Source organism: Myotis lucifugus, unplaced genomic scaffold, assembly GCF_000147115.1.
Source record: "Myotis lucifugus unplaced genomic scaffold, Myoluc2.0 scaffold_7, whole genome shotgun sequence".
Taxonomy (NCBI): Eukaryota; Metazoa; Chordata; class Mammalia; order Chiroptera; family Vespertilionidae; genus Myotis; species Myotis lucifugus.
In genome coordinates this window covers 2,228,365-2,253,913 of record NW_005871055.1, presented here as the reverse complement: position 1 = coordinate 2,253,913, position 25,549 = coordinate 2,228,365, and the positions used below count along the sequence as shown (strand labels likewise).

Genomic DNA, 25,549 nt, shown 5'->3' with positions numbered 1-25,549 from the left:
GTTTCCAGGATTAGTCTTTCCTTGCCTTTTTTTCTTTCCTTGCCTTTTTTTTTTTAAAGACATATAGTTACAAACGATTTTCTTTCTTTCTTTCTTTTTTTTATAAATCTTTATTGATTTCAGAGAGGAAGGGAGAAGGAAAGAGAGATAGAAACATCAATGATGAGAGAATCATTGATTGGCTGCCTCCTGCACATCCCCTACCAGGGATCAAGCCCGCAACGTAGGCATGTGCCCTTGACCAGAATCGAACCTGGGATCTTTCAGTCCCCAGGCTGATGCTCTATCCACTGAGCAAAACCAGCTAGGGCTTTTATTTTTTTTTAAGGGTTTTTTTTTTGTGTGTTTTTTTTTTAAGAGTAAAAGGAAGATAGTAGGTTGACCTTTCAAGGCCTCTTTAACGCCTTTGACAGAAAATTATTTGAGTGATCTAGTTTCAATAATGCCAGCAGGTGGCGCATTTCATTTTTTTTCAAGCTAAGAAAAACTTGAGAATCAGTATAAATACAAAGAAATAAAGAAATGCTGCCTTTTCATTCTTTGTATTTTGCTTGTTTCAGGGAAAATAATGAGAATATAAGGAAAATAATATTTGTTTTGGTAATTCTTTTCTACTTTAGTGAGAGCTTGAATTTTGTATTAAATTGCTAAATAATTCCTGATTTCATTTTTTTTCTATAGTAAAATATACCTAATTGAAATACCAAGCTTTCTAATCTTCACATTGTAGGATATCTTAAGATGCCACAGGTCATTAAGGCAGATTGATTGCCTTGATTGAATCCCTGCTATATCACTTACTAGTTTGTTTTTTACCTTGGACAAGTTACTTAAGCTCTCTGTGTCTTAGTTTTCTCTTATGCACAATGGATATTCTAAGGTTATTGTAAGGATGAAATGAATTAATAGGTTTAAACCATGTAGATAGAAGTAGATACCTTGAAATAATGAAAGTTGGATATGTGTTTACATGTGTGGCTAATTCTTCTTATATGCACCTTCATAACCTAAGAAAATATCCTGTGAAGTTGGTAATATGGGATTCTTTTTGCTTTTCAAGAAGAAATATTGTAAATGTGGTTGCTAATGGCTGTATCCCACTGGTATATTTAAAGTAAGGCAACATGCTTGCCATTTCCTTGGAATTGTTTACTATTTGGATTTTTAAATTCTTTATTTAATCAATGGTTTAGAAGCTATCAACCTAAGTTGAGCCCTTAAATAATATATATGCATGAAACATCTATAAAATCACTAATTTGTAGATATCTATAGTCTCTCTTTTGGATTTCGTTATGATTTTTAAAAATACACATTTATACTCTCATTTAGTCATTAGGTCTTTTCCTAGGCAACGAAAGTCGAAAGCACAGCTATTAAACAAGCAGAAGCCCCTAAATTTTTGAATTATGAAAATGGGGTCCTCATATAAAAGAAATTAAGGAATCACTACTTTAGTGGCTCCATACATAAGAAAGTTCTTGTAACTTTACATTAAATATATTGTCAATCTTCATCTCTTAATCAAAACTGTAGAGAACATTCTCTCCTGGATTTCCCTTAACCTGAAAACCAAAGCTCCACCTTTGGGCGGCGGGGGCGCGCCTGTCCGGAGATAAACTACAACTCCCAGAATCACTGGGTGGGTGCTCCTGGGAGTTGTAGTACATTCTACGTTCCCGGCCCACCTCCTCGCGCCCCGGTCCCGCACCCTGGCCCGCGCCCTCGCATCACAACCCTCGCCCTGGGCTTCCGCTCGGGATAAGTACGCCGTGTGGTCGTCTCAAGGGAATTTTTCTCGCTTTGTAATTTTTTTTTATCTTTCTTGCTTTCATGTTTCTCTTCTGTTTCCTCTTTCACCTCGTTTTAACGAAAGCCCAATCACTATGGAAAAGTGTCATCGTGAAGTTGAAGACGGGAAATCAATGATTAACCCGGAAGCAGTGACCCAGGAAGTGAAAGTGATTCCGTGCCTTTCCGGCTGAAATGTACCGGGTTAGAGAAGGTTCCGACCTCAGTAAGGAAAACTGATGTCTCGTTTATTTTAAGTACTCACAATCCCTTTCCCTTTCATGATCTTAAAAAGGTTTTTTGTTTTTTCTCTTTCTCCAGTTTATTTTCCATGTTCCCTTCTTATGGGATCACTCCATATACCGGGTTTCACAGTATGGCTGACACGTGCTGCCCGCGCCGGGATTTTTGTCGCGCCTGACGCGCCGACCCGGAGAGTTGTTGGAGGGGACCAGGGATTCTGTTAGCGGTGGTCGGCGGCGGAGGAAACTTGCTGTCCTCAGGTATAACCCTAGCCTAGAGAGTAACCGTCTTGGTTTGTTGCCCCCGTAACAGTGAGGTTCATGACCTTGGGAATTATTCTACTCTTCCTAAGATGGAAATTTTAGCCAGAAGTGTTACAACAAATGTTTACCACCCTTTCATTGTGTCCGTTTTCAAATGGACACATCTCTGACGTGTTTGGGACGAGATGTAAAGACGCACAGACACTTCTGCTGGAGAACTGTAACTTTTGTGGTTACTGGTATTCATCCACAGTTCCTTTTTGAATGTGATTCCGTCTGTTAAAGTTCATTAGTAGAACCCTGCAAATTTTTAATATTTTGTTTTCTGGGTGATAATGGTGTATAAATTAGTAGACTTATAATGATCAATAGAGCTAGTCGATTAATGCACCTTCTAACAGTATGAACACCAAAGACAATAAAGGTTGATTTTGGTACATTTTGATCTTTATTTCAACTTTGAACCACAGGATTTTTAGGGGCAAAGTGTTCTTCTTGGAACCCTTTCATACTCAATAAAACGATTGTGTACGTTTGTTAGCTCTTAATTATCTCTGCTAGAGGGGAGGAGAACAGATAATTATTGTACACAGCCAATTTCACCTAGCTTGTAATTTTTTTCTTTTTAACTTGTAATTTTTTAAAGTAACTTTTCTTGATTGTAAAAGTAATACATACTATAAGTATTGGAGACTTGGAAAACACTAAAAAGTAGAAAAAATATAAAGCAAGTAAAAGGTATCAGTAATCCCACAACTAGAAACCATCTTAACATTTTGACATATTTATATTTTAGTTTTCTTTTTTCAAAATATTCTGTACCTTTTTTACATGTATACCATGTATTGTAGATAAAATTAGAAAATGTAATTGAGATTATACTGTTTTGTATAGTTGATCCTTGAACAATATAGGGGTTATGGGCAACAATCCCCCAGTCAGAAATCTATATATATATAAAAGGCTAATGTGCAAAGTGTCCCCTTGGGAATTCTACTGAGAGAATGGGAGTTTGATTGCTCGCTATGACGTACACTGGGGCGGCGTGGAACATGGTGGGCGACCAGCTGCAGCAGCTGGGCACTGAGGGAGTGAGAGGAGGAGGAGGTGGGGAGGCAGAGAACCTGATCAGCCCTGATCGCCAGCCAGGCCTAGGTACCCTACCTGTGCATGAATTTCGTGCACTGGGCCTCTAGTTCAAGTATAACTTTTGACTTCCCTAAAACTTAATTACAGTCATCCCTGAGTATACATGTTGTAGGACCCCCACAGATACCAAAATCCCAGTTGCTAAATCCTTTATATAAAGTGGTATAGAACAATGCATACAATTGGCTCTCTGCCCCCACGGATTCCCAACAATGGTTGGTTGAATCTGCAAATGGAAAACCAGGATACAGAGGGCCGATTATATATTTATTGAAAAAAATCAGGATGTTGTGGACCCGTTGTAATTCATACCCATTTTGTTCAAGGGTCAACTGTAATTATTACCATTGTCCCTTTTTACCAGACCTTCTACTTTCTTAGTCTGTTAATATTTGAAGCTTTCTTCCTTTAGGATTTCAGCTGAAGGGATCATCCTTTTAAAAAATGTTTTTATTGATTTTTAGAGAAAGAGAAGGGGAGAGGGAGAGAGAGAGAAAGAGAGAGAGAGAGAGAGAGAGAGAGAGAGAAAGAGAGAGAGAGAGAGAGAGAGAGAGAGAAAGAGAAGGGGAGAGGGAGAGAGAGAGAAAGAGAGAGAGAGAGAGAGAAAGAAACATTGATTGGTTGCCTCCTATATGCACCCCGACCTGGGACCAAACCTGCAAACTGGACATGTGCCCTAACCATGCATCAAAACGGTGGCCTTTTGGTACACAGGACAACATTTAATCAACTGAGCCACACTGATCTGGGCAGAGAAGCATCTTTGAAGAGTGATTGTAGACTTGGAAGTGAAAGCACAGAGTTCTCAATAGGAAACTTGCATTCTAGAATCAGCTCTGTCTCTGTCTGGCTGAGTAAATAATCATGATTAAATTACTTGACTTCTGGGACATCTGGATATAAGAAAATAGTTGTTATTTACATCAAACTTCAGAAATCCAAAAATATGTGAACCATCTAAAGTTTGAATGATTATTTTATACCTTTCAAGTGCTTGTTCACGCACTTAATTCTGTATTCTGAATACTTTCTATAAAAATAGCTGATTTAACACATTCTATTGATATATTTATTGGTTACACTCTTACTTTTGCCTTAATTATATATATGTTGAGTGGGTAGAAAAAAGTGCTTTGTGCTTTCTTCATTTATTTTAATACATTCTTTTCAGAGGTTTGAGGAATTTTTTTATTTTTATGAGTTATGGAATTTGAGAACCACGTATGGAGCTGGCTCAGGGAGTGAACTGAACAAGATTTCTTCAGGTTCCTTCCAGCTATATTATATCTGCAGAGTTGATTTTTTTTTTTACAGATTGTGTTTATTTGTTTTATTTCAGATGCTGAGATGAACCGTCACCTCTGTGTTTGGCTCTTTAGACATCCATCTCTTCATGGTCATCACCAGTGCCACATCCACTCCCTATTTCATCAATTTACACAGATACATCTTGATACAAGGCTGGGGGTTTTTAGACAAAACAGGAATCACCTTCTTTATAGTCTGTTAAATAAGAATTGCTCTAAGAGATTCTGTCATCAAAACACCAAGATGCTCTGGAAGCATAAAGCATTACAGAAATATATGGAGGACCTGAATAAGGAGTACCAAACACTTGATCAGTGTTTGCAGCATATCTCTGTAAATCAAGGGGACCAAAGGTCCTTGAATCAAAGACATGCTGAGTTGGCACCACTTACAGCCATTTACCAAGAAATTCAGGAGGCCGAAAAAGCAATTGAAGAATTAGAATCAATGTGTAAAAGTAAGTAAAATATATGTGTGTGTATAAGTACATGATTGATTTTCTAAGTTAAAAATATATATTTTTAATTAATTTCAGAGAGGAAGGGAGAGGGAGAGAGAAGTAGAAACATCAATGATGAATCATTGATTGGCTGCATCCTGCATACTCCACACTGGGGATTGAGCCCACAACCTGGGCATGTGCCCTATCCAGGAATCGAACTGTGACCTCCTATTTCATAGGTTGACACTCAACCACTGAGCCACACTGGCTTTATTTTTTAAAGTATTATAGCTGTCCCCCCCTTTTTTTTTTCTCCATTGACCCCTTCCACCTCACTCCTGCTCCCAAAACTCAGTCTTTAAAAAGCCTACAGGTAATAAGCTCTACACTTGGAAAGGATAGGACTTTGTATTCTGGATGTTTGAAGTATTTCAGCTACTAAAGATCAACTACTAAGAGACTAAGCTCCTTGTGGTGCTTGCCAGGAAGTTTTTAGGGTCTGGGAGACTTATTCAGAAGCTTTAATTTATTGAACAGACCTTTACTGAGCACTGCCTACAGTGCTACATACCAAGGATACGAAAGTATAGTTCCTACCCCCATCAAAGGGTTTATTTGGTCTAGGTATTATTTCATCACCCTTTAGCCATCTCATCCCAATCATCCCCTTCCCTACTAGCCATAGGCAATCTCTAATCTACTTTCTGTTTCTTTAGATTTACTTATTTCAGGCATTTTTTATAAAAAGAATCCTATAGTATGTGTCCTTTGTGACTGGCTTTTTTCACTTAGCATAGTATTCTAAAGGTTTATGTATGTTGTAGCCTGTATCCATACTTCATTTTTTAATTGCTGAATTATGTTTCATGGTATGGTTATACCACATTTCATTTATCCATTCATCAGTTGATGGATATTGAGTTATTGAGTTGTTTTCACTTTTTTATTATTATGAACAATGCTGCTAGGAACATTGTGTACAAGTTTTTGTGTGGACATAGATTGCTGAGTGTCTCATAACGTTGTTTAACCTTTTGAGGAACTGACAGACTGTTTTCCAGGTGGCTGCACCATTTTCATTCCATCCCCAGTGTCTGAGGGTTCTAATTTCTCCACATCCTTGCCAATCCTTGTATCTGCCTCTTTGATTCTAGTGATCCTAGTGAGTGTGAAGTGATATCTCCTTGTGATTTTGATTTAACTTCTTTTTTTAAAATTAAAAAATACCTTTTTAAAATATGTTGTTTATTTTACAGAGAGAGAGAGGAAGGGAAAGGGAGAGAGAAAAAAACATGATGTGAGAGAGAAACCTCCTGCATGTACCCTCCTGGGGACCAAGCCCAAAACCCTGGCATGTGCACTGACGCAATCAAACCCGTGACCTTTTAAGGTGCATGGGATGATGCTCAACCAACAGCCACACTGGTTAGAGCTCATTTGACTTTCCCTCATTAATGATGTTGAGCGTTTTTTTTGTGTGTGCCTATTTGTCATGTCATCTTTGGATAAATGACTGTTCAGATCCTTTGTCTATTGAGTTATTTGTCTTTTTGTTACTGATTTGTAAGTTTTTATATTATAGACAAGTTCTTTTTATTTTTTATTTTTATTATTGATTTGAGAGAGAGTGAGGAAGGGAGAGAGACATTGGTTTGTTGTTCCATATATTTATGCATTCATTGGTTGATTCTTTTATGTGTCCTGACCAGGGATTGAACTCCTAATCTTGGGTATCAGGGTGATACTCTAACCAAGTTCAGCTGTCTGGCCAGGGCCAGACACAAGTTCTTTATCAGATAGTTGATTTGCATAAACTTTTCTCCCATTCTGTGGGTTGTTCTTTGAAGCACCACACTTTTAAATTTTGATGATGTCCATTTATCTTTTTATTCTCTTGTTGCTTGTAATTTTGGTGATATATTATCTAAGAAACTATTGTATAATCTAAGGTCACAAAGTAGTATATCTTTGTTTTCTTCCAAGAGTTTTATATTTTTAGCTCTTACATTTAGGTCTTTGATCTACCTGAGTTAATTTTGTATATGATGCTATTTATTTTTAATTTTAGTATTTTTTAAGTATTTATTAATGTTGCTATTGTCTTAATATTTTTTCTCTTAGGAAAATTTTTCACAATATGCAGAAATTGAAAGAAAAGCAATGTTTCTAAATTCTCTTCTAGGCTTATAGTTCTGCTCTTCTATAATAATGTTGATACCGGCTACATTTACTCTACAAAAATGGACGCTTTAGCCATGCTAGATTACTCCGAGTGTGCTGGGTAATGGTTGCCACCTTTAGACAAGAAATGGCTACCCCAGTTTACTCCAAAACATCGTATTAGGGTTTATATTTAATTAGCCAGTCCCTGTTTGATTAATCACTGTTTTCTATAATTACTTAGAGACATTCAAATCATAAGTTGTTGGGGCAAGATCATACTTCTTTTCGAAAACACGGGAATTTTTGGACATACTTTACAAATACTTGTCTATTGATATTCTCTAACTATTCTAACTGTTCTTTTGTATAATTTCTTGCCTTCACAACTGAAATAAAACTTAGTAGGCAGAGATTAGGTAGCTATTTAAGAGTTTTCCTGTAAGTATTTAAAACTTTTACCGTCATTACTGTTGGTTTGTAGGTCTAAATAAACAAGATGAAAAGCAGTTACAAGAACTTGCATTGGAAGAGAGGCAAACCATTGCTCAAAAAATTAACATGTTATACAGTGAGGTATGTTTCAGAAGGTAAACTAATCTATTGTACAATCATAATATATTGTATTAACATAATCAATAGTGTTAATGTACGCTAGATTATGCGCTGGTGCTCCAAGTACTTTCCAAACACCAGTTATTAAATTTTCTCTTATGATAAGGGTTTGGATTGGGTTTAGTGCTGTAATTTGCTACAGAATGAAATTGAAGAAATTGTGATAGATATCAAAGAATAAAAAGTCCCCCACCCCCAGCAGCAATATTTTAAAGTTGCATTTATTAGCTTGCCAGGCAAGGGAACACATGTTGATAAAGAAATTTAGTTCAAGAGGAAGCATCAGGGGTTTTTAAGTCTTAGAAAAGGGGAATGGTTCATGGTGATTGTGTTAATTAAGGATTGAAAATTTGCATTCCGGATAAAATGGAATGAATCCAAAGATCTAGAGACAGTTGATTAACACAAGTCTTTAGTTCCTTACAGCTCAATGGATGATTTGTCTAAAATCACAGAACTGTATACCATGTTCCCTTCTGTCATATTTGCCATCTCCTGCCTTCAGTCTTCCCTATTCTGGGAATCCAGTAGAGGAGCTTTGTGAGGTGTTGAAGGTGATCAGGTGGAGGTATTTAACCAGCTAATCAAAGTAAGATATGCGACTCTAATATTCTCTCCCATAGACTAGATCAGTGGTCGGCAAACTCATTAGTCAACAGAGCCAAATATCAACAGTACTTCTTCAAAATAGACTCGCCCAGGCCGAAAACCTACTTCTGAGCATCGGCCACGAAGTTTCAATCGCAATGTACGTGCACCCGCACATGGTATTTTGTGGAAGAGCCACACTCAAGGGGCTAAAGAGCCGCAAGTGGCTCGTGAGCCGCAGTTTGCTGACCACGGGACTAGATCATTTTTAGCAGAGATGGAGTATTTTAAAAATTGACAGTAGGGAGTATCATGACCCATAGGTACTTTTAGTTTGATTTGAAAGACCTTTTAGTAATAATAAAAATAAAATTACTTCCCTTTTCTTCCTAAGAGGAAAGTTGGTTACTTTCTTTGTTAGGATGCTCCTTTTTTTTAAATCACAGCTAAGAAACTATTTGAGCCTTGTCTTGGGAGTCTTCAACATCCTCTTAAACAAAGCAACTCTACTGAGAAGGCAGGGCACAGCCTAGTGCTTGCTGTCATTTATGGCAGGAGAGAATGTGCAATCATGTGTGAAATGAAGACTTCCAAAGCTTTACTTTATTCATTAGATGAAAGAAGTTATTGTTCAGAACTAATAGGCAGAATCTGAAGAAAATTGAATGGAACACTAGACTTTGATCTAAACTTCTGCATTTTAGAAAATTAAGATAGTCTGGTAGCATCGTAGAAACATCCTGACAAGTAACTTCATTGTTAAAATGAGTTGATCACTTGCTTTACGTTTAATTAGGTCTACTTATTAAAGCATTTTAGGAGTAGACTTCATTGGGATGCTATATGACTTTGTTAATTACTGATTTTTTTTAATATACTTTGGGTCTTTTATCTAAGTTTAAGTAAAGATAGTGTATATACTATATATGTATATAGAACATATACATACTAGTGCTTATAGTTTTTCCCCTTTTTTAGCTTTTCCAGAGTTTAGTGCCAAAGGAAAAATATGACGAAAATGATGTTATTTTAGAGGTGACATCTGGAAGAACTACTGGAGGTCTGTAAAATAATTTTATTGTAAAGGATATAAGAAATATCTAAATTTTACTTTGATTTGACACACTATAACTTTAAAAGTTTCACTTTTGAAGTAGTTACTCATTTCTTAAGGGACCTATAATTAAGAAGAGTTCTCTTAAATTTGTGCCGACTTAATATTTTTTGTGTTTTCTTTTAGGTGATATCTGCCAACAATTTACCCGGGAAATATTTGACATGTACCAGAATTATTCAGGCTATAAACACTGGAAATTTGAACTTCTGAATTATACACCTGCTGATTATGGTAGGTGTAGTTGAGGATTCTGTCCACTGATGATACTGAAAAATATTTTTCCCCTGAGCTTCATTAGACCCATGTTGTCCTGTTTTTTCAAACATTTGATCTGTATGTGCTAAATACTGTGACATAGACTCATCAATCCCAGGGCTTACCATAGTAGAGTTTTTAACTGGGAGAAGGGAGTGGGAGGGAGGGAGAGACCCTCCCAGAAAGGAATATCTAAGTAAGAGAACATTTCCTCATGGAGGATAGGCATGTACCTTGCCTGGAAAAGCATTGCTTTGTTGTTCAAAGCAAAGGTATGTTAAGGCTTTTACTCTAAAGAACTTTATGACTTATGTGATGTATAATTGGAAGGTTTTCCAGTTAGACTAAGTGGCTAATGATATGTTAGATTTTTATGGGAATGCAGGAGAAGTTAGTCATTAGTCTTTAATTTCAAAAAGTTTCCATCTACTTGGACTGATAAAAACTTAAGCAACACAAACAATAACAAACAATGCAAGCCTTTGCTCTTGCAAGTATGTTAAGTATGTTAAATCAGAACATCTGATAGTAAGTTTTTCCCATTCTTTTAATCCACCTGGAAGTAGTTATCTGCTTGGTTACACAGTGATACACTGTAGTAGACAGAGGGGGTCATGAATAATAAACCACAAACTATCAAAGTGGAGAAAGAGGATTAATGTAAGTTAAACAATCTAGGGAAATGAAAACCGGTATATAGCATAAGTAAGTTGTGCTCAGTACAGATTTTAAATACAGCCAGTGAAAGCAGAGGGAAGGAACAACCTGAGCAGCAGCATGGTGGTGGGAAAGATACTGGTGTGTGTGTAGGACAGTGAGGAAGCCAACTTCCCCAGGGCACATTTGTGACGAGAAGTAATAGGAAATAGGCTTGAGTGGATAGAGTTTGAACATCCTTGAAAGCTGAACAGACCTTGACAGGGAATTTTATTAATAAAAATGTGACTTGATAAATAAACTTTTTAAATATATTTTTATTGATTTCACAGAGGGAGAGGGAGAGACAAAAACAACAATGATGAGAGAGAATCATAGATCAGCTGCCTCCTGCATGCCTTACACTGGGGATCGAGCCCGCAACTAAGGCATGTGCCCTTAACGGGAATCGAATTGTGACCACCTAGTTCATAGATAGATGCTCAGCCACTGAGCCACGCCAGCCAGGCAATAAATATACATTTTAAGAAGATTATTTCGACACAATCTAAAGAATGGATTGAACAGGTTAGATTTAAGGCAAAGAGGTTATTAGAATAATCCAGATATGACTGTGGAGTAGGGAGACGTGAGATACCTTCAAAGAAAGAATGGGCAAAATTTGGTGACTGGCTGACCACAAGAGGTGCTATTGCTTGCCTAATATGTCCTATGTGCAGTGTAGGTTGTTTGATCCTTACAATCCTGTGAGATAGGTATTATCAGTCCCATTTTACAGATGAGGATGTAGACTCAGAGTAAGTAACTAATCCAAGATCACACAATAAGTAATGGCATTCCGAAGATTAACTTTTTTTTTTTTAAACATATTTTATTGATTTTTTACAGAGAGGAAGGGAGAGAGATAGAGAGTTAGAAACATCGATGAGAGAGAAACATCGACCCGCTGCCTCCTGCACATCTCCTACTGGGGATGTGCCCGCAACCCAGGTACATGCCCGTATTATCAGCCCCATTTTACAGATGAGGATGTAGACTCAGAGTAACTAATCCAAGATCACGCAATAAGTAATGGCATTCCGAAGATTAACTTTAAGCCTGTCTGATCCAGAGCCACACTACATACCATTAGTCTATTCTGGCACAAAGGAGATGAGCCACAGGGATTCTAACATTTGTAGCTAGCAGGATTGCAATATTCATTCATGCCATTGAACGGGATAGAAGTTACAAAGCAGAGCCAGCCCATTTGGTAAGAATAATGATAAGTGGTTTTTGAATTATTAAGTTTGTAGTTATACTGAGCATTCATTTAGAAATATCCAGTAAATTGTAAAGTTTTGTAACCAGAGCTTTGGTGAGAGAACAGAATTGAAGAAAGATGTTTGATAGCTGTCAGCACAGAGATAATGTCTGATACTGAGAAATAGGTGAGGGAGAGTCTATAGAGAGGGACCATCCAGGGCACTAAACCTTGGAGAATGCCCACATTTAGAAATATAGACTAGTTCACAAAAGAAAAAGAGGAGTCAGATAAGCAGAAAAAGGATGAGGACAGTATAATATGGAAGCAAGAGAGGAGAGAGTTTCTAGGAGAATCTAATCAGAAACAGCAGCATTATAAAAGAATAATGGAAAATGTCATCAGTGACCTCTGAGATATATATTTTGAATCCAATTTTCAGGAATGAGAGGGAGATAACTGAACAATAGGAAGAGATCAGTATCTCTTTCAGGTATGTAGAGCAGCCTAAACAATGGTTGGGAAGCCTCTCTTTTAGATACACTGACTCACTGGCAAAATAAAGATATTTTTTAAAGTAAGACAATGTTTTTCAAAAAGCAGGCATTTTAAATATTTTACTCATATACCTTTAAAATTAAAGTATAGGAATAAACCTACATTAAAATTATAATTTTTTTTTTCCAAATATATTTTATTGATTTTTTACAGAGAGAAAGGGAGAGGGATAGAGAGTTAGAAACATCGATGAGAGAGAAACTTCGATCAGCTGCCTCCTGCACACCCCCCACTGGGGATGTGTACGCAACCAGAGTACATGCCCTTGACGGGAATCGAACCTGGGACCCTCCAGTCCGCAGGCCGACGCTCTATCCACTGAGCCAAACCCGTTAGGGCTAAAATTATAATTTTTAAAAATTGATTTATTTATTGTAATTAGGAGAAGAAAACGATGTGGTTAGAAAAAGACTAAAATAGCCCTAGTCGATTTGGCTCAGTGGATAGAGCATCGGCCCTCGGACTGAAGGGTCCTGGGTTCGATTCCCAGTCAAGGGCACGTACTTGGTACCTCAGTTGCAGGCCCAATCCCTGGCCCCAGTCAGGGACACGTGCAAATGGCAACCAATCGATGTTTCTTTCTCTGTCTCCACCCCCCCCCCGCCCCCACCGCTTCTACTCTCTAAAAATCAATGGAAAAAAGGAGAAAAAAATCAATGGAAAAATATCCTCGGGTGAGGATTAAGAAAAAAGAAGAAAAAGACTAAAATAGAGAAAGGGGGAAAGCACCTATCTTTAAAATATGCATATTAAATGCAGTGTGTCCCCCCAAAAATGTATATACACTTTAACAGCTGATAGCTCAATTTTAAAAAATATATATCTTTATCGATTCAGAGAGGGAGATAGAGATAGAAACATCAATGATGAGAATAATTGATAGGCTGCCTCCTGCACGCTCCACAGTGGTGATCGAACCCACAACCCAGGCATGTGCCCTGACCAGGAATGGAACCGTGACCTCCTTCATAGGTCAACGCCTAACCACTGAGCCACACCAACTGGGTGATAGCTCAATTTTGAAAATGAAATGTATTTCTTTTTTTTTTTTTTTTAAATACTTTATTGATTTTTTACAGAGAGGAAGGGAGAGGGATAGAGAGTTAGAAACATCAATGAGAGAGAAACATTGATCAGCTGCCTCCTGCACATTCCCTACTGGGGATGTGCCCGCAACCAAGGTACATGCCCTTGACCGGAATCGAACCTGGGACCCTTGAGTCCGCAGGTGACGCTCTATCCACTGAGCCAAACCGGTTAGGGCATGAAATGTATTTCAATAAATGCTGCCTTTATATTCAAAGTGTGTATATATTCGGGGGAGGGACCACATACGTATATATATAAATTTAATGTTTAATTAACATAGAGGGGAATTCCACAGATATACACAGCACTAGAAGCTGTGTGAAAAGAAACACTTCCATGCAAAATTTTATATATCAAATGACTTAAAGTCTTGCAGGTTTTGTTTTGAGAGTGAGTGAGAGAGAAACATTCATTGATTTGTTATTCCTCTTATTTATGCATTCATTGGTTGATTCTTGTATGTGCCCTGACCGGGAATTGAACCAGTGACCTTTAGGTGCATGGGACAATGCTCAACCAACTGAGCCACACTGGCCAGGGCTCGAGTCTTTTTTAATGGTCAGTAAGTATGCCTGCCCATTGCTCTAAAATGAGACACTGTATCTTCCAAGAATGTGAGCAGTTTGTCCTTTGCTCTAGAGCAGTGATGGCAAACCTTTTGAGCTCGGCGTGTCAGCATTTTGAAAAACCCTAACTTAACTCTGGTGCCATGTCACATATAGAAATTTTTTGATATTTGCAACCATAGTAAAACAAAGACTTATATTTTTGATATTTATTTTACATATTTAAATGCCATTTAACAAAGAAAAATCAACCAAAAAAATGAGTTCGCGTGTCACCTCTGACACGCGTGTCATAGGTTCCCCATCACTGCTCTAGAGGTAGACATCATCTCCAAAGCTGTTCACTATACAAACACCCTCAAAAAGATTTTCTGGAACAAAAGGGCAGGCAGGTCGAACAGAAGAAACTGGTAGAGAATTGTCTCCCAACATTAGTATGAACTCATGAGGTATTTCCTATCTCTGACCACTGAAAAGGCCTAGAAACAATGACCAGCCCAGTAAACATCCCTAGCACTCAATTGTGATCTTGAAATATTCTTTCTCTTTGAAAGGAGAAATAGCTGGTTCCAGTGTGGGGCAGGTGTTCAAAATAATCCTGGAATATCTTGTTATATCATTACTAGAAGCCTGGTGCATGAAATTCATGCACGGGGAGGGGGGAGGGTGGGGAGGATCCCATACCCCAGCCCTCTCGCAATTTGGGACCCCTCGGGGGATGTCCATCCCTGCGGATCGGACCTAAACTGGCAGTTGGACATCCCTCTTGCAATCCGGGACTGCTGGCTCCTAACTGCTCGCCTATCTACGTGGTCACGCCTAACTGCCTCTGCCTGCCTGCCTGATCACCCCTAATCACTCTGCCTGCCTGCCTGATCACCCCTAACCACTCTGCCTGCCTGCCTGATGCCCCTAACCACTCTGCCTGCCTACCTGATGCCCCTAACCACTCTGCATGCCTGCCTGATTGCCCCTAACCACCTCTGCCTCAGCCTCCACTGTTGCGGCTTCGTCCGAAAGGACGTCCAGAAGGTCGTTTGGCTGTCTGGTCTAATTAGCATATTATGCTTTTATTATTATAGATGCAGCCAATCAATGATTGTCTCTCATCATTGATGTTTCGATCTCTCCCTCTTCCTTCCTCTCTGAAATCAATAAAAAAATATAAAAAAGAGCCATGTCAAAAGAACTCAGAAGTTAACTTGAAGAGGCTCCCACTAGCCAAAGATGGGGCAAGTGAAATTTTAATCAATAATTGTCATTGATTTAAACATGCTGACTGCATTCAAATCCTTGAGTTCACAGTGATATATAAAAAAATAATTACCTAATTCATTATATTGTTAAAAGAAAGATATTGGGCCTTGCCCATATTGCTTAGTGGTTAGGATGGCAGCCTCCACACCAAAGGGTCTCAGGTTTAAGGGCACATACCTGGGTTTCAGGTTGGATCCCCAGCAACTAATTGATGTGTCTCTCACATCGATGTTTCTTTCCCTCCCTTCCACTCTCTCTATAAAGCAATGGAACAGAAAGGTATATTAGTAAAACGTAAAGGAATAGGATCAAGCATTAATCCTGCCTTTCCTATTTAACTGTATCAGTGGGTAATCAAATACTAGGCAAGGGGAATATCTCTTTATAAATTCACTTTAATTAAAAGTGAAAAAGAGCCCAGCTGGCGTGGCTCAGTAGTTGCGCATCAACCTATGAACCAGGAGGTTCGATTCCTGGTCAGGGCATATGCCCAGGTTGCTGGCTCGATCCCCAATGGGTGCGTGCAGGAGACGGCCGATCCGTGGTTCTCTCTCACCATTGACGTTTCTATCTCTCTCCATCTCCTTTCCTCTCTGAAATCAATACAAATATATATATATATATAATTTTTTTTAAGTGAAAAAGAAATGATAGAATTAGACTATCACCATTTTACAATTAAGCATCAAAGGCTGTCAGGACCATAAAAAGAGAGAACCAGACAGTACGTGCTTCCTATTGTCTTACCAAGGAGCTCAAGCTCCTGTCTGATCTAGTCTCTGGATCTAGCTGCCCAGTTGCAGACAATACAGAGGGCAACAGCACAGGTTGAATTTCCCCAAGAGTATGCAATCAGTCCTAACTGGTTTGGCTCAGTGGATAGAGCATCGGTTGGCCTGGGGACTGAAAGGCCCCAGGTTCGATTCCAGTCAAGGGCATGTGCCTCGATTACAGGCACATCCCCAGTAAGAAGTGTGCAAGAGGCAGCTGATTGATGTTTCTAACTCTCTATCCCTCTTCCTTCCTCTCTGTTAAAAAAATCAATAAAATAAAATAAAAAAAAAATTTTAAAGAGTATGCAATCAGCAAAACCAGACTGTAGGAAATTCTACAGGTCACAGACCCAATTCCTAAAAATATAATTTGTAGAAAACAAAAGAGATGGATGATGAGATTAAGAGATTTAAAAGACATAATCAAACTTTTTAAAATGGATAAGACTAACTGTGGTGCCTAGGGCAGCACATTCAGGTAATACAATTATTATTAAAAAAGGAATAAAACTCAGAATAATGGTTACTCATGAGAAAGGAAGGAGATTGTAACTGGGAAGGGGCATGTGAAAGGGCATTTAGGATGACTGACAAAGTTCTTTTTCTTGATCTTGTAGTCACTAAGTCATACATTTGATTCATGTGGTTTTCTATATCTGTATATTATTGCATAAAAATATTTTTAAAAAACACATTTGATAAGAAACTAGCATTAAGATTCTTTTGTGATAATCTTCCCACTCAACAGATAAGTAAGAGCTACATTTCGATAGATCCTTGAAACCTTGGGAGGACCTATAGTATTCATTATTATCAAATTATTATGTAATTGAGCATTCTTTTTTATATGGCACCATATTTTCCTAAGGTGGCATAGGGTAGTTCAAGAAGAAAATGTCCTAGTATTATTTTTCCTAATAGTATTTTTATAAAAGTAAAACGTGCTTATTATAGAAAATTTAGAAACAAAAAAAAAGTATAAAAATCTGTTGTTATTCTGTTCCTCAGAGATAACTGTACATAATATTTTGGTGTATTTCTTTTTATATATTAATACATTTACATTTGGAAAATAATTTTGTACCTACTTTATGTTCTAATCTAAGGAGCTATATTCACATTCAGGCCTTAGATTAAGGACATTTAAGATCTTGATCCTTTTCAAATTAGAAATCATTGATCATTTCTGGATATTTTTTCTTAGGTGGGCTACATCATGCAGCTGCCCGAATTTCTGGTGACAATGTCTATAAGCATTTGAAGTATGAAGGTGGGATTCACCGAGTTCAGCGAATCCCTGAGGTGGGCCTGTCGTCAAGGATGCAGCGTATTCACACAGGAACAATGTCAGTTATTGTCCTTCCTCAACCACATGAGGTAACCTCACCAGGAGGCATTGAAAACTTACTCTTTGTAAATGGTTGTTACACTGAAAAGTCTTAGCTTCTAGGAAATTCAGTGATTTTTCAGGGTTACCTACAGAACTTTATAGTCACTTTTGAGAAATCCTTAACTCCTCCCTAGGTAAAGTTGCCCCTTTTATCTCTGACCAAGATGTTTTGTTCTAAATAGAAGTCACTTCTCTACATAAAACAGAATCCACAAAGCTTTTTAAATGTGGCTCAGTGGTGGATTTTCGACCTATAAACCCGGAGGTCATGGTTCAATTCCTGGTCAGGGCACATGCCTGGGTTTTAGGCTTGATCCCCAGTAGGGGCTGTGCAGGAGGCAGCCAATCAATTCTCTGTCATCGTTGATGTTTCTCTCTCTCTTCCTTTTTCTTCCTCTCTGAAATCAATAAAAAATATATTAAAAAAAAAAAAAGAAAGCAGAGTGTCACCTTGTTCGTTCTCAGGTGGGAATGTGCACATGAAGAGCAATGTGAAGTTTTGCTGCTCTGTGCATATCTTCTAATGACTGTGAAAGTGCTGTAATAATTGATTTGGGGAAACAAATAAATTTTAGGAAGTAGGTGAATTTGCAATTACAGAATTGGAATAGTAAGTATTAACTTTATATGTAGATACATTATACATACATACATATATTTTACAAAATTTTCTATCTAATGTAGCTTTGTGGGATGACGAATGATGAAACTTGAAAGATTGCATAACTTAATGATCTCATAGCGTCTTAAGTCATTATTAAAAAACAGTATCCATTGAAATAGGGAGTTTATTTCACCTCTTAGTCTAATAGCTATGATTTATGACCCAAAGCAATACAGTTTATTTGAAAAATTTTGGAAAAAATTTAGTATTAAAGTATTTGTTGAGTGTAGAATTTACTTATGTTACACTTTTTGTTCTAGGTAGATGTGAAAGTGGACCCTAAGGATTTGAGAATAGATACATTTCGAGCCAAAGGAGCTGGAGGCCAGCATGTTAATACAACTGATAGTGCTGTCAGACTTGTCCATGTCCCCACAGGTAAGCAAGTCTTTTTGCTCTTGTGCTTTTAATTTTTTTTCATGTCTTATAAAAACTATTTAGGTTTTAGAAGGAAAGAGTCATGTGTGAGTGTTTGGTTCCTTACAAAAACTCTTTAAAGGTGACATTGGGGTTATAGGTCTGAGGTTCCAAATCTACTTATATGAAAACCATGGGTGGTGTTCATCACGACCTTCAGAATTGCAACCAAGCGGAAGTAAGTCAGTCCTGCAGGGCTTGTCTTGGCAACGGCTACGCCCTCCCCCGAGCTGCTTCCTGGAGCTGTTTCCGGTGAGGGCGGGGGTTTGAGGCAGGAACTTGCCCTCAGAACGTGGACCCACTGAATCCTGGGTCGTTTTGCCAAGGGCTGCGCCCTCCCCAGCTGTTTTCCGTGTGGCCTGAGGGAAGATCCCACCCTCAGAGCACCAGGAGCGCCCAGCAGCAGTCAGTCCTGGGTTGCTGAGGTGGAGGCCACGGCGTGGTAGAACTCTGGGTCTGGCCCAACAGGGGCATGGCCGATCTTCAAACCAGACCCTGACAGTAGAAAGGAGGGAGCCCCATTCCTCACTGAACCCGCTGTTGGATAGCTTGCTGTCAGTGGCCTGCCAGCCAGGAACCCCATTCACCTGCACCCCAGACCCTGACAGGAGGGAAGAGGGAGCCCCTTTCCTCACGGAATCGACAGGTGGCCAGTTTGCTGTCAGGGGCCTGCCAGCTAGCAATCCTATTCACCTGCACCCTGGCCCCTGACAAGCAGGGAGGAGAGAATATGTTTAAAGACCAACTATTGGAACAAAGAACCTCTGAAGCCAAAAGAAGTCATTGTTGGCGACAGAATAGAGAGTTAGAAACATTGATGAGAGAGAAACATTAATCAGCTGCCTTCTGCACACTCCCTACTGGGGATGTGCCCGCAACCCAAGGTACATGCCCTTGACCAGAATTGAACCCGGGACCCTTGAGTCCGCAGGCCGATGCTCTATCCACTGAGCCAAACCAGTTAGGGCAATTAATTCCCTTTTAATGTTCACGAATTTCGTGCACTGGGCTACTAGTGTGTTCATATTTCCCTTCTGTTTGGAAAAGATACCTCTCTCAAAGGAGGCAGAGAGTGAGTGGACCTATTCAGGGAAACTGTCCAAGTATGCTACACAGCGGTAAACAGCCAGATGCACCCCAGCCTAAAAACAAACTTGCAAGTAATATTGGACATGCCATGCAATTTTGTCACTGTGTAGACTGACTGCTAGCTCCATTAGGCTCTGCTGCATGAACGTGGTTACTTTGAATACTGGTAATTTTGTTATACTACGAGGTAATTTTGAAGTCCTTAATGTGATTTTAAAGATTTCTATCATTTTTCAGGTTTTTAAACTTTTTAAATACTTAAATTTCTTTTCTTTTTAAACTCAATTTTACATTGCATGTATATGGTTTTAAAAGTCCAATAATAGCCTGGCAGGTGTGGCTAAGTGAGTGTCGACCTATGAATCAGGAGGTCATGGTTCCGTTCCTGGCCAGGGCACATGCCCATTTCAGGCTGGATCCCCAGTAGGGGCCAGGTAGGAGGCAGCCAATCAATGATTCTCTCTCATCATTGATATTTCTATCTCTTTCTCCCTCTCCCTTCTTCTCTGAAATCAGTATTTTTTTAAATGTTGGTTTTAAAAACAAAAAATAGTCCAATGATAAAGTCCTATAACAAAAAAATAGCAGCTCCCTGAACCTTTTCTTCCTCCCCCTCCTTCCTTCCTTGACCCTAATTTACTCAAGAGGCAATCACTTTAAACTCTTTCAGCTATTTTTTTCTGGTAATTATCTCTGCTTCTAATTAATAGGCAGATCTGATTAAGTATAAGAGTATATATTCACTACTTAATGTAGTAGATGAGTATTTTGGCAAAATTAATCTTCCACTGTTTTTATGTAAGAAGCAGGTAAATAGTGTTCGCTACTGAGACAAGTAATATATTATGATTTCATTTTCTAAAGTTTATAATTACTTCTTTGTTTTTATTTGCATAGTTTTCTTTGACTCTCAGTCTTCCTACATCTTTCAAAAGCTGTAAGATGAAATTAACCCAGTTTTCTACAAGGCTAATGGTTTTATTTAAAAAATATGTTTTTATTAACTTTAGAGAAAGGAAGGGAAAGGGAGAGAGAGGTATAAATATCTATCAGCTGCCTCCTGCATACCCCCTAGTGGGGTTCGAGCTAACAACCTGCACTTATGCCCTGACTGGGAATCGAACTGTGACCTCCTGGTTCATAGATTGACTCCAACCACTGAGCAATATCAGCTGGGCTGCAATTCAATTTCAAAGAGGTTAAAGAAAATTTAATGGGCTTTTTAGAATAAAAATATGGAATTTTGTTCTCATTTATAATTGAAAATCTTTTAAATAATACATGTAGTTATTAAGCAGATAGATATTTTTTAACCCTAACCTAAGGATATGTTTTCATTGATTTTAGAGAGAGTAAGATAGGGAGAGAGATAGAAACATCAGTGTGAGAAAGAAACATCAATAGGTTGCCTCTCATATGCGCTCTGACTAGGGATCAAGCCTGCAACCTACATATGTGCCCTGACCAGGAATCAAACCCACAACCATTTGGTGTATGGGACGACACTCCAACCAAGCCACTTGGCCATGGCTCAGAAAATATATATTAAATACTATTTGGTACTCCTACTACCTACAATTTTGGAATTTCTTATAGAGCACTGAAACAACACTGAGAAAACTTTTTTCCAAAAACCCTTCTATAGTTTTTTTTTTTTTTTTAATAAACCCAGCACTCTATGTTAATAGCTCTTCTATTATCCAACATATCTTTTCACCCCCTAAATCCTCTATTCTTAAGGGCATATTTATGAATAAATACTCCTGTATAGAAGTTATAAAATATATAATCACAAGATTTCCTTAGGAATTACTGAGTTGTAAGCTATATAAGTTCTAGACTGACCTACTGGATAGGAATAGTGCAAGTGTCTAAGCAAAAATCAATACAGGTCTGCTGATGAGATTCATTTGAAAGAAAGCTTATGATTGACTAGCCATCATGAAATGGAAATTTTCATATTCTTTTGGGTGGTGGAAAAAAAAAAAAAGGTTAGCTAGTTTAAGACAGTTCCAGGGAAATGCCTGGGCGATGGAAGCCAGTTGGCACCCCAGCCCAAACATGTGGCTGCAATGAAGCAGTCAAGAAATAAGTTTAAACTAAAAGAGGTGAAACCTAGGTGTCCTTCTTAAAGTATTAGCAAGTGTAGATTGTAGCTTGTTTAGACAGGGTAGAAATATAGCGTCACGGATCCTTATGAGTTAGGGATCCAGAATCAAGGTCCTTCTGCCCAGAATCAAGGTCGCTCATGCCAATAGAAGGACACAGAGTTTGGTAAAGCAGAGCAGAAATTTTATTCTCTGATCAAGGAATGGAGAAAGGTAAGCTCATCTTCAAAAAGCACCTTCCTGGGGACTCTTCCCTCTCCCCATGTGGAAGTCTGTGCTGTGAGATTCTTTCCTCTTCCCCACTTGTTCTTCAATAAATTTCCACCTTTACCATAAAAAACAAAGGAACAAAAAACACCTTCTTGCCCTGGTGAAATGATTGGTTAATTTTAAAGGATCAGGGTAAGATGTAAGAAACATGTAAAAAACCTAGAGGATCAAATTTCTTCAAGGAGGTACACATTCCATAGGACATGCGCTGTTACCATCTTCCTTCTGCTCACAGTCTAGAACAGCCGTGGGCAAACTATGGCCGTCGGGCCGGATCCAGCCCATTTGAAATGAATAAAACTAAAAAAAAAAAAGACCGTACCCTTTTATGTAATGATGTTTACTTTGAATTTATATTAGTTCACACAAACACTCCATCCATGCTTTTGTTCCGGCCCTCCGGTCCAGTTTAAGAACCCATTGTGGCCCTGGAGTCAAAAAGTTTGCCCACCCCTGGTCTAGAATGTGTCTGGCAGAATATCTCCCCACTCCTCAACCCTGTGGTGATTTTAGTATGTTAATTAGTCATAGTTCATCTGAAGTTCACTTTCATCATGGTGGCATTTTCCAGCTTAAACCTGTGGTACTTGAGTCTCTTATCTGGTTTCTACCTTCTGGCTTTGCAAACTGTGGAATTTGCACCCTTTCTTAATGAATTCAGCCTGTTTTTGTCAGGGACAATGTTAGAGAATAAGAGAAGACAAGAAGATAAAGTCAATAGCAGTTTTAGGATTAATTAATAATGTGGTGGCACAACCCTGTAACAGTAGTTTTGAGAGTAGAACTTTATACACATTTAAAAAATCTCCTGCAAATAGTTACCACCCTATCAGTACAGCTGGCCTTCTGTTATATATGTACCTGGGATCAGGATTGGACACACATTTTCAGAGTGATAGCTACAAAATTAAAAACAGCAGCCCAGCCGAAACCAGTTTGGCTCAGTGGATAGAGCGTCGGCCTGTGGACTGAAAGGTCCCAGGTTCGATTCCGGTCAAGGGCATGTACCAGGGTTGCGGGCACATCCCCAGTAGGAGATGTGCAGGAGGCAGCTGATCGATGTTTCTCTCTCATCGATGTTTCTAACTCTCTATCTCTCTTCCTTCCTCTCTGTAAAAAATCAATAAAATATATTTTAAAAAAAAGAAAAAAAAAGAACAGCAGCCCAAAGCTTCAAGGATCACCATTCCAGGGCTAGATTTGGGCTAGTTACTGGACTCCACAGTGGGTCAAACCCACCCAAATTCAGAAGTTGGCTAACCAAAATGTGTATTTAGATGTGCTGATAAGTTGTCTTAGAAAGAACCAAGACAACTGAGAAACATACACTATTAACTCTTCCTTTGAAAGAGCTTGAGCCCTGGCCAGTTTGGCTCAGTAGATAGAGTGTCAGCCTGTGGACCAAAGGGTCCCGGGTTTGATTCCTGTCAAGGGAACGTACCTTGGTTGCAGGCTCCTCCCCGGTCCGGGCCCTGGTCGGGGCGCGTGCAGGAGGCAACGAATCAATGTTTCTCACATCGATGTTTCTCTCTGTCTTTCCTTCTCTCTTCCACTCTCTAAAAAATCAATGGAAAAATATTGAGAATTAACCCCCCCCTCCCAAAAAAAAAAGAAAGAAAGAGTTTGAGTAGTTTCTTTTCATTGGTTTCTATATGTAAAGTCCTTTTTTCAAAACATGAGCTCTTGTGTATATTTGTGATCTAAAGGGGAAAAGCTGACTTCTAAAGTAGGACAGAGAATGGAGTAGCACAATATTGGGGGTGACAGTATTTTGTACTTGATTGAGCTACAAAAGTCTCTGGATGAGCTGGGATGGAGAGGCAGAGCTCTGGGAATGAAAGTATGTGTAATCATCTGCAGATGTGACTACTTTCAATCTTCTCATCGGAAATATCTCATTTAAGTATCAGAATCTAGCCATCTATCACTACTACCATCATAACAAGTACTAGAGGCCCAGTGCACAAAAATTTGTGCACTTGGGGGAAGGGGGGGTCCCTCAGCCTGGCCTGTGCCCTCTCGCAGTTTGGGACCCCTTAGGGGATGACCACCTGCTGGCTTAGGCCCGCTCCCTGGGGAATTGGGCCTAAGATGGCAATCAGACATCCCTCTGGCAGCCCGGCAGCCCTCGGGGGATGTCCACTTGCCAGCGGGGAGCAGGCCTAAACTGCAGTCGGACATCCTTAGCGCTACTGAGGAGGCAGGAGAGGCTCCCACCACCACCGCTGTATTGGCAGCCATCAGCCTGGCTTGTGGCTGAGCAGAGATCCTCCCATGTGAGAACGCCCTGACCACCAGAGGGCAGCTCCTGTATTGAGCGTCTTCCCCTGGTGGTCAGTGTGTGTCATAGTGACCAGTCATTCCCAGTCGTTCTGCTGTTAGGGTCAGTTTGCATATTACCCTTTTACTATATAGGATAGAGGCCTGGTGCACGGGTGGGGGCCAGCTGGTTTGCCCTGAAGGGTGTCCCAGATCAGGGTGGGGGTCCCGCTTGGGTGCCTGGCCAGCCTGGATGAGGGGCTGATGGCTGTTTGCAGCTGGTCACACCCCCTTCAGGGTGGGGGTCCCCACTGGGGTGCCTGGCCAGTCTGGGTGAGGGGCTGAGGGCCGTTTTCAGGCTGGCGGGTGACTGAAGCTCCCGACCTCTCCTTTTTTTCTTTTCTTTTTTTATTCTGTGATTTATTTACCTTCTATAGCTGTTACTGGAGCTGAGAGCCGGCTCCAGCTCTGAGGCTGCGGCTGGCTGAAAGCAGGTATCTGGGTTTGTTTAGATTCTATAATTGAAACATTGGTGCCATCACTGCTGCTCTAAGCTCTGAGGCTATCTCAATTTGGCTTATGGAGGCTACAGTTTTTACCTTTAATCTCTGTTATTTTTCAGGGCTTGTAGTAGAATGCCAACAAGAACGATCACAGATAAAAAATAAAGAAATAGCTTTGCGTGTGTTGAGAGCTAGACTTTACCAACAGATGATTGAGAAAGAGAAGTGTCAACAACAAAGTGCTAGAAAACTACAGGTAAGATTTATTTGGTATAATCTATAATAATAAAAATGTAATATGCTAATTAGACTGGATGTCCTTTCGGACATTCTTCCAGACGACCTTCCAGACAAAGCTGGTGCTGCGAGGGAAGCCCAGATCCCGGGTGCCAGAGGGAAACTGGTGCTGGCAGCCGGGGGGAAGGCTACTCTTGCACGAATTTCGTGCACTGGGCCTCTAGTATATATCTAATCTAATAATAGACAAACATGGTAATTGACTGTACCTTCGCTACGCTTCCCATAGGCTAATCAGGGCGATATGCAAATTAACTGCCAACAAAGATGGCGGTTAATTTGCATACGTAGGCACAATGATGGGAGGCGAAAGGGGAAGGACGGTGATCGGAAACCCAGGCAGCAGGCAAGAGCTAGGTGGCTGGGCAAAGGTGTCCCTGGGGGCTGCCTTTGCCCTGCCCCCCGGCCCTGGATCGGAGAACCGGGGCCACCTTTGCCCGCCCCCCAGCTGGTGATCAGAGAGCTGGAGGGAGGCAGG

At 39.6% G+C, this 25,549-nt stretch overlaps 1 protein-coding gene across 1 annotated transcript in view; it reads left to right on the top strand.

The window, feature by feature from the left end:
- The first annotated feature begins 1,625 nt into the window (after nt 1–1,625).
- The window catches only part of MTRF1 (mitochondrial translation release factor 1), a 35,342-nt gene continuing 11,418 nt past the window's right edge, over nt 1,626–25,549 (top strand). The window contains exons 1-9 of the mRNA XM_023748153.1: nt 1,626–2,017; nt 2,113–2,294; nt 4,786–5,211; nt 7,841–7,932; nt 9,538–9,619; nt 9,800–9,907; nt 17,279–17,451; nt 18,389–18,506; nt 24,894–25,030. Coding sequence (XP_023603921.1) covers nt 4,794–5,211; nt 7,841–7,932; nt 9,538–9,619; nt 9,800–9,907; nt 17,279–17,451; nt 18,389–18,506; nt 24,894–25,030 — 1,128 coding nt within the window. The 5' untranslated portion in view covers nt 1,626–2,017; nt 2,113–2,294; nt 4,786–4,793. The remainder of the gene's footprint in view (nt 2,018–2,112; nt 2,295–4,785; nt 5,212–7,840; nt 7,933–9,537; nt 9,620–9,799; nt 9,908–17,278; nt 17,452–18,388; nt 18,507–24,893; nt 25,031–25,549) is intronic.